This window comes from Nycticebus coucang, chromosome 8 (assembly GCF_027406575.1).
Source record: "Nycticebus coucang isolate mNycCou1 chromosome 8, mNycCou1.pri, whole genome shotgun sequence".
NCBI lineage: Eukaryota > Metazoa > Chordata > Mammalia > Primates > Lorisidae > Nycticebus > Nycticebus coucang.
Window position 1 is genome coordinate 109,034,365 of NC_069787.1, and position 8,292 is coordinate 109,042,656.

General features: G+C 46.8%; 1 protein-coding gene across 2 annotated transcripts in view; it reads right to left on the reverse strand.

Annotated features, from left to right (window-relative positions):
• The window catches only part of GK5 (glycerol kinase 5), a 77,474-nt gene extending 70,255 nt beyond the window's left edge, over positions 1 to 7,219 (reverse strand). Inside the window, exon 1 of one of the 2 annotated variants that reach the window (XM_053600754.1) lies at positions 6,919 to 7,219. In XM_053600754.1, the coding sequence (XP_053456729.1) occupies positions 6,919 to 7,080 (162 nt within the window). In that variant the 5' untranslated portion in view covers positions 7,081 to 7,219. The remainder of the gene's footprint in view (positions 1 to 6,918) is intronic. The other variant, XM_053600755.1, reaches the window with a different exon arrangement.
• Positions 7,220 to 8,292: the final 1,073 nt, after the last annotated feature.

Consider the following 8,292-nt stretch of genomic DNA (forward strand, 5'->3'; position numbering starts at 1 on the left):
CAGCTCACAGCAACCTCCAGCTCCTGGGCTTAGGCGATCCTCCTGCCTCAGCCTCCGGAGTAGCTGAAACCACAGGCGCCTGCTACAACGCCCGGCTAGAAATGAATATTTTTTAAATGTATGGCTTCGATTTAAAATGATGGCTTAAACACGTGGGTATATCTCCAACTCCTCTCACGACTCTAATAAAAGAAAAACACTAAAAAAGGTTTAAATGCACAGAGGCAACGAGTAGAGAAAAGCAAATGAGATCAGACTAGATTTTAACAAATGTGTTCAATCTGAATAGTGAGGGGGTAGGTGGCACATGGCTTAGTGCAGAGGAGAAAATGCCAATACCTCAACTCCCGCTCAGAATACGTTGCACCTCTCTTCAACTCTGGCCCCCATTGCATTCAGAGTAAAACCATTATTCTTCCTTATAATGACCTATAAGACGAGAGTCAGAGCCCCACTACCCTTACCCCTCAGAATGTAACTTCCTAAAGAGCATGGAATGTGTCTCTTTTGTTTATTTTTTTCTGCAGCATCTCGAGTGTTCCATAAATATGAGGCAAATGCATGAATGAACATAGGAACAAACTATTAGAGTAACTAATGCCCATAATCAGAGGGCAGAGATTCTAGGGCAGAACTCTGGAAATCAGAGCTGCCTCTTGTTAGCAAAAAAGAAACCATACTCTGTAAAATAATTTAAAGAGGTTTATTCTGAGCCAAATTTGACAACCATGACCCGGAGCTATACCCAAGAAGCCTTGAGCAAGTGGACTCATGGTGGTGGGGTTACAGTTTATTTTCATACATTTTAGGAAGACAGGAATTACAGGAAAAGCCATAAATCAGTACACAAAAGGTATATATTGGCTTAGCCCAAGAAGGTGGGAAATCTCAAAGCTGGGACCCACAGGTTATAGGTGGGTTTAAAGATTCTTTGGCTGATAATTGGCTGAAAGACTTAGGCTCTAATAGAACAAGAGCAATCAAAAAGGACCCCTGAGTTAAGATTAACAGACGTTAATCAGGGACAAAGCACAGGACATATGCCCAGACTCAAGTGGTTTGTTGTGTATACTGAGGATCTCAGGTAGGGCTTACATATCCTTAGGCCTGTTAGAGTCATGAAGGACATCTCTAAGAAAGGGAGGGGTGTCATGAGACCTGTCTGATCGCCTTTCTCATGGCTAGCAACTCGTTTTTAGGGATCCCCTGGGTGAAGAGGTGGTTTAGTCACTGGGGGTGAGGGGACAGGTAGCCTTAAGATTTTATTTTAGCTAGTGTTCTAAAGGCTGAGATGACTGGCCAGGTTCAGTGGCTCATGCCTATAATCCCAGCACTTGCAGGCCGAGGAGCATGGATTGTCTGAGCTCACAAGTTCAAGACCAGCCTGAGCAAGAGCTAGACCCCCGTCTCTAGCCAGGCATTGTGACAGGCACCTGTAATCCCAGCTACTTGGAAGGCTGAGGCAAGAGGATCGCTTGAACCTAAGAGTTTGAGGTTGTTGTGAGCTAAGATACCATAGCAATCTACAGAGGGTGACCAACTAAGACTGTCTCAAAAAATTAAAGAAAGGAAGGAAAGGGAAAGGGAAAAAGAGAGACTGGGATGACAGACAGGGCTGCACACAGGACTGGTTCAAAGTCTTCATAAGGATCCCCAATTTCCCTCCTCCAGTCAGATCACTGCCCCTCATTCACCTGGCAGAAATAAGAGGTTTACTCTCTGGCAGAGCTCAACCAGAGGAGTTAGTACTTTCAAGTACCAGATACAGCTAAGCGCCACAGCACTGAAAAAAGTGAACAGATGACCAATTGAGATCACCATTTAAGAAAAATCTCTAACATGTAAGAAAAGGCCAAGTAAAGAAAAAAGAAACTCTGACAAAATAATGAGGATGTCAGGAGCATAAGGGTGACACAGATGATGTGGAAAAAGAACCTATTATTCCCCAGTGAGCTCATAAGGAACCAACAGATTTAGCAATATCTATTCCCCTTCCACCAATTAATATTTCTACCTTTTCTACGCAAGACTGTAATGGCTCAATCACAAGTATTTCCTCATCACAAAAAACTCAATATGGATATGATTGCTTCAAGACTTCACCATGAGCTGGGCGCCCATGGTTGAATGGTTAGAGCGCCAGCCCTGTAGACAGGGGCTGGCGGGTTGGAACCTGGCAGGGGCCTGCTAAACAAACAAACAAACAAACAAGATGTCACCATGAACCTCCGGGGTCACTTCCCACCACTCCACCAACCTGGACAGCTCATATCAATCCCCAAGCATGTTACAATAGTGAACTCTGTTCCTCTACAGAAGGAGGACCAAACCAAAATTAGATCAATTTATGGGTGATATCTTTTTTTTCCTTTTTTTTTTGAAGACAGTCTCACTTTGTCGCCCTTGGTAGAGTGCTGTGGCATCATAGCTCACAGCAACCTCAAACTCCTGGACTCAAGCGATTCTCTTGCCTCAGCTCCTGAGTAGCTGGGACAACAGGTGCCCACCATAATGCCCACGTATTTTTAGAGATGGGGTCTCTCTCTTGCTCAGGCTGGTCATGAATTTGTGAGCTCAAGCAATCCACCCACCTCAGCCTCCCAGACTGCTAGGATTATAGGTGTGAGCCACCACACCTGGCCTTTTCTCCCTTTTTTTTTAAAGCTATTTATTCACCAATTATCAATCAAATCCTATACTAATAGGCTTTAAGTTTCTAGTATACATTCTTTCCATCCTAACACTATATATTAGCAGAGGTGTGATTCTCACTCGAGAAAATAAACACAATCTAGTTCTGTGTCTAAGTCATAGAGTCCCATGAATTCCTACCACTTAAACTGCAATTCAATTACAGTAGAACCTCCATAGTTGATCACCTCCCTACATTGACCATCTCCATAAATTGACTTAATTTTCATAGGTCAATTTACCACATGTAGGCCTAATTCCTTATGTTGAGCACCTCCATATGTTGACTGGTTTGTTACAGTCTCTTGGGTGGTCAACTTACAGAGTTTCTATTGCATTTATTCTAAACCTTTAGTGTATGTAATAAGCCAGATGCTATGTAGCAATGTAGATCAACAAGACCCTCATTCCCAAAGAACTCAAGCTATCTGCAATAAAGGGCCAGGTCCTGCTTGGTTCCTTTGCTTATTTGTATTGTTAAATTTCTGTTCATTGTGGATCGTCAATTTTTAAGACAAAATAAGTTTCTAGAAAAAAGTGACAAAATCTCAAATGTTTTAATATTAATCAATACACAAAAATTATTCTGCCAAATTGCCACAGAAGTTTCTAAACACTTAGTTTTCTTTATCTCAATTCCAGCAAAACCAAACTTTAAGAAAAATACCGTGGGGTGGCGCCTGTGGCTCAGTGAGTTGGGCGCCGGCCCCATATACCGGGTGGCGGGTTCAAACCCAGCCCCGGCTAAACTGCAACCAAAAAACAGCCGGGCGTTGTGGCAGGCGCCTGTAGTCCCAGCTGCTCGGGAGGCTGAGGCAGGAGAATCGCTGAAGCCCAAGAGCTAGAGGTTGCTGTGAGTCCTGTGACATCATGGCACTCTACTAAAGGCGGTAAAGTGAGACTCTGTCTCTACAAAAAAAAAAGAAAAAGAAAAAGAAAAATACCGCTATAAACTCCTACCACAGTTTGCAAGGCCGTACTATAAACTTAATCTAACACTGTGCTTCATTCTTGAGAAGCAGAGATTTCTTGTATTTCTTTTTTTCTTTTTGTGTGTGTGGTTTTTTTTTTGGCCGGGGCTGGGTTTGAACCCACCACCTCCGGCATATGGGACTGGTGCCCTGGCCCTTTGAGGGTGCTGCCCGATTTTTTGTATTTTTATTTACTCACATCTTTTTCCAGACACTTTCACAGTTTAGAGTTAGTCTGAGCAAACCATCCTAGCCTCCTGCCACTCACAGCAATTGTGTTTCACCTTTGAGATTCTTTTCTTTTTTTTTTGAGACAGTCTCACTATGTTGCTCTCAGTAGAGTGCTGTGACATCACAGCTCACAGCAACCTCAAACTCTTGGCCTTAAGCAATTCTCTTGCCTCAGCCTCCCAAGTAGCTGGGACTACAAGTGTCTGCCACAACACCTGGCTATTTTTTTTTTTTTTTGTGGTTTTTGGCCAGGGCTGGGTTTGAACCCGCCACCTCCGGCATATGGGACCAGCGCCCTACTCCTTGAGCCACAGGCGCCGACCCATGGCTATTTTTTTTTTTCAGACAGCCTCAAGCTGTCTCCCTGGGTAGAGTGCTATGGCATCACAGCTGACAGCAACCTCCAACTCCTGGGCTCAAGTGAGTCTCCTGCATCTGCCTCCCAAGTAGCTGGGACTACAGGCACCCGCCACAATGCCTGGCTATTTTTTGGTTGCAGCCATCATTGTTGTTTGGCGGGCCAGGGCTGGATTCGAACCCGCCAGCTTAGGTGTATGTGGCTGGTGTCTTAGCCGCTTGAGCCACAGGCGCCGAGCCAAGATTAACTTCTTTTCTAAAAACCTAATGATGGGCGGCGCCTGTGGCTCAGCAGGTAGGGCGCCGGTCCCATATGCCGGAGGTGGCGGGTTCAAACCCAGCCCCGGCCAAATTAAAAAAAAAAAAAAAAGAAAAGAAAAACCTAATGATTTGCCCCCAATTATACAGCAACTGTGAAACTTTGCATTTTCTAATAACTTCTTTCTCCCTTTGGTTCCAAATATTCCAATGCCTTTTTTTATTTTTATTTTTTTTTTAGAGACAGAGTCTCACTTTGGCGCCCTAGATAGAATGCCGTGGTGTCACAGCTCACAGCAACCTCCAGCTCTTGGGCTTAAGTGATTCTTTTGCCTGAGCCCCTCCAAGTAGCTGGGACTACAGTGGCCTGCCACAATGCCCAACTATTATTTTGTTGCATTTTGGCTGGGGCTGGTGCCCTACTCACTGAGCCACAGGTGCCGCCTTCAATGCCTTTTTTTAAAAATCACTGCTTGAAGGGCAGCGCCTGTGGCTCAGTAAATAGGACACTGGCCCCATATACCGAGGGTGGCAGGTTCAAACCCGGCCCAGCCAAACCACAACAACAACAAAAATAGCCAGGTGTTGTGGTGGACACCTGTAATCCCAGCTACTTGGGAGGCTGAGGCAAGAGAATCGCCTAAGCCCAAGAGCTGGAGGTTGCTGTGAGCCGTGATGCCACGGCACTCTATCAAGGGCAACAAAGGGAGACTCTGTCTCAAAAAAAAAAAAGGAGGAGGAGGAAAAAAAAAAATCACTGCTTAAAGCAAAAGTACTCTGTGTCTAGAATTGTAAGGAAGACAATAAAAAGTATCATTATCTTGGGAATAAAGACTCATAAGAAAACAAGGAGCACCAATCCCTGAAGGACAGTGTCTGCCTTTCAACTCCTTTCAGGTTGGGGTTGTATAAAATGCCCCGTACATACCAAGGCAGGAAGTGCTCCCACACCACTAGCCAGAGAAGGGACTAGGGAGCTGCTGCAGTACCAGCTCACTGTTTTGGTCTTGAAACCTGAATAGAAGAAATCTGCTGTTTCCTCAAAACAAATGCTCAAATCAATCACTGCTTGCTTGTACCCTCACCGGACCTGTTCCTGGGCAACTGCTGTGAAGAAAAACACCTCTAAGAGAATGGAACAAAGGGTCCATTAGACAATTAGAAAAAGGGGGAATCATTGCTGATGGGAATTGTTTAGGCACCTGCTGACTCTTGTCCTCCCTAGCACTTAACATAAAAAGATGTTGGTGGGCGGCGCCTGTGGCTCAGTGAGTAGGGCGCCTGCCCCATATACCGAGGGTGGCGGGTTCAAACCCAACCCCGGCCAAACTGCAACAGAAAAATAGCCGGGCGTTGTGGCGGGCGCCTGTAGTCCCAGCTGCTCGGGAGGCTGAGGCAAGAGAATCACGTAAGCCCAAGAGCTGGAGGTTGCTGTGAGCCCTGTGACGCCACGGCACTCTACCAAGGGCAGTAAAGTGAGACTCTGTCTCTACAAAAAAAAAAAAAAAGATGTTGGTATTGGAAAAAGGAGTGAATAAGAACAACATATCCAATAAATAATATTTTGGGTCACTGACAACTGTGTAGATATCAAAGTCTCATTAAAGAGAGAACAGAAAAACACCCATTATATGGTGCCCCATGATTGCATTAATGTACACAGCTACGATTTAATTTAAAAAAAAAAAAAAGGAAGAAAAACACCAATTTATTGGGTGCTGACCAACATCATCAGTAGTTCAATGCTTCACTGTCGACAATGACTTGGTAGGCTTCTCAAACTAGAAAAATGATATTTTTATGAATTCTCAAAGATAAAAAGAAGAAAAGTAGTAACAACACAACGTTCAAAACTTGCGCAAAATCTGATATCCACGGAAATCAGGTGCTCATTTTAGGAGCCAGCACTTTGACAAGTGGTTAATAATGATGACAACCGAAGAAGAGACAATAAATTTGAATTCTACCAGGACGAGAAAAATTTTAATGTAAATAAAGACGAGGTTGGCGGTCTATCAAGAAGTGCAGGAAAAACTAAGCAAGTGACAAACCACGCTGAAACTGGATTACACGCTTCCTGCCCAGTTCTGCCCTGCGAGTCACCTCAGTCGCACCCAGGCAAGGCCACAGAGGGGGATCCCCAGGTGAAGGAAGCGAGCGGCCCCGGGGCACACACCGGGCCTCCAGTAACTCTGGCCTGGACAGGAAGGGCGTGCAGGGCTCAGCCGGGCCAGGGAAGGAGCAGAGGTCTGGCCCGTCCTCGCGCGCCGCTCCCAGCCCGGGGCGCGCCGGTGCCGCAGGTGGCCGCGCCCACGCCGGGAGGTGTGGACCCGCCCGCTCGCCTCCCCAGGCCGATCCCGGGTGCTCCGCGAGCCCCAGACCCCCGCCCCGACACCCGCTCCCCAGTCACCTTCTGCGCGGAGGAGCCGCGGATCCGCGTTGCCCGGTCATAGACGTGGCAGCGGATCACAGAGCTGCCCACGTCCAGCCCCAGCACGAAGCCAGTGCGCCTCGGGTCTGGTGCGCTCTGCTCCGAGCACCCCTGCTTCTGGTCGACGGGCATCTCCGACATCCCGACCCTGCATGAGTGTCGACTGCAGCCCCTCCCAAGCGGGCACGGTATAAAGGCGGCCGCCTCAGGGGCCCAGGGCGCCTCAAGCGCCCAGCCAGCCCGGCCGGGCCACCGCCCCCGCCCCGCCCCGCCCCCTCCGCGAGATCCAGGGGCGGCCCGGCCGCTGCCGCGGCCCCGCCCCGACGTCGTGACGTCACGCCCGCGCGCCGGCGGGTGGAGGCGAGCTCGCCTGGCCGCGGTGCTCGCACTGGGCGTGGCCTCGGCCCCCGCGTGGGGTCTGCCAACGCGCACGCTCGCGTTTGGGGTGGACGTGGTCCTTAATTGTAGTTAAGTCTTTCAAATCTCCTAGCTTCCTGGCTATATTTTAGAAACCTCTACTAGAAAAATTAGCTACCCCTTACGCTAATTATGAGAAAAGGGATAGGCTAGTTTCTATTAAAAAATCTCCAAGTCACGGTAATGCACCTTAACTTCTTAACTGTGATTGTGACTTAAGGGCTGGAGAAATTATTTAACGTCTGAGTACCTTTGACAGACTACGCTGGGTCTATGCATTCATGCAGTCTTTAAAAGCTTAAAACATCTGTAGAGGTCACCGCCATATGGGGTTCCTTCTTTTTTTTCTATTTTATTTTGCTGACATTTTAGGTGCAATTTTATTCGATGAAAAATGCGATTTTGTTGACGTTTTAGGTGAAATTTTATTCAATGCAAAAATGCACATCCACTGACTATATTAGAGTTAGATGAAATAAAGTAATATTTTTCAAAAATGAAGTAAAAGAAAGTGACATGAAAAATTCAGCCAGACGTATTTATTAATACACTGGCGACGTCTCTCCCCATAAAACCTGATAAAGTTTGCAAATATAATACAAATCAATATCTGTTAAATGAGATATGACAGAACCAGCAAGACCATCACAAGGAGCAAGGCCTTCCCCAGTACTCTGGTGAGAAAGGAAAAAGGGTTAGGGTGGCTGCTTTTGCCATCACGCTGAACCCCAGCAGTTGCTGTTTTTGGAATCTGAAAGCCTCACAGTGGTCCTTTGCCATTTATTGCTGCCCACGGGGCATGGGCTCTTCCTGGAAGTTGGTAAAAAAGGACAAAGGTCTGTGGAAATTGCAAGATCCTTGTGACTCAGGTTCACTAGCCTCCAGCCCACAGTCCTTGGGGGCAGAGAGGGTCCTGATGTACAGTAAGTAGGAGGG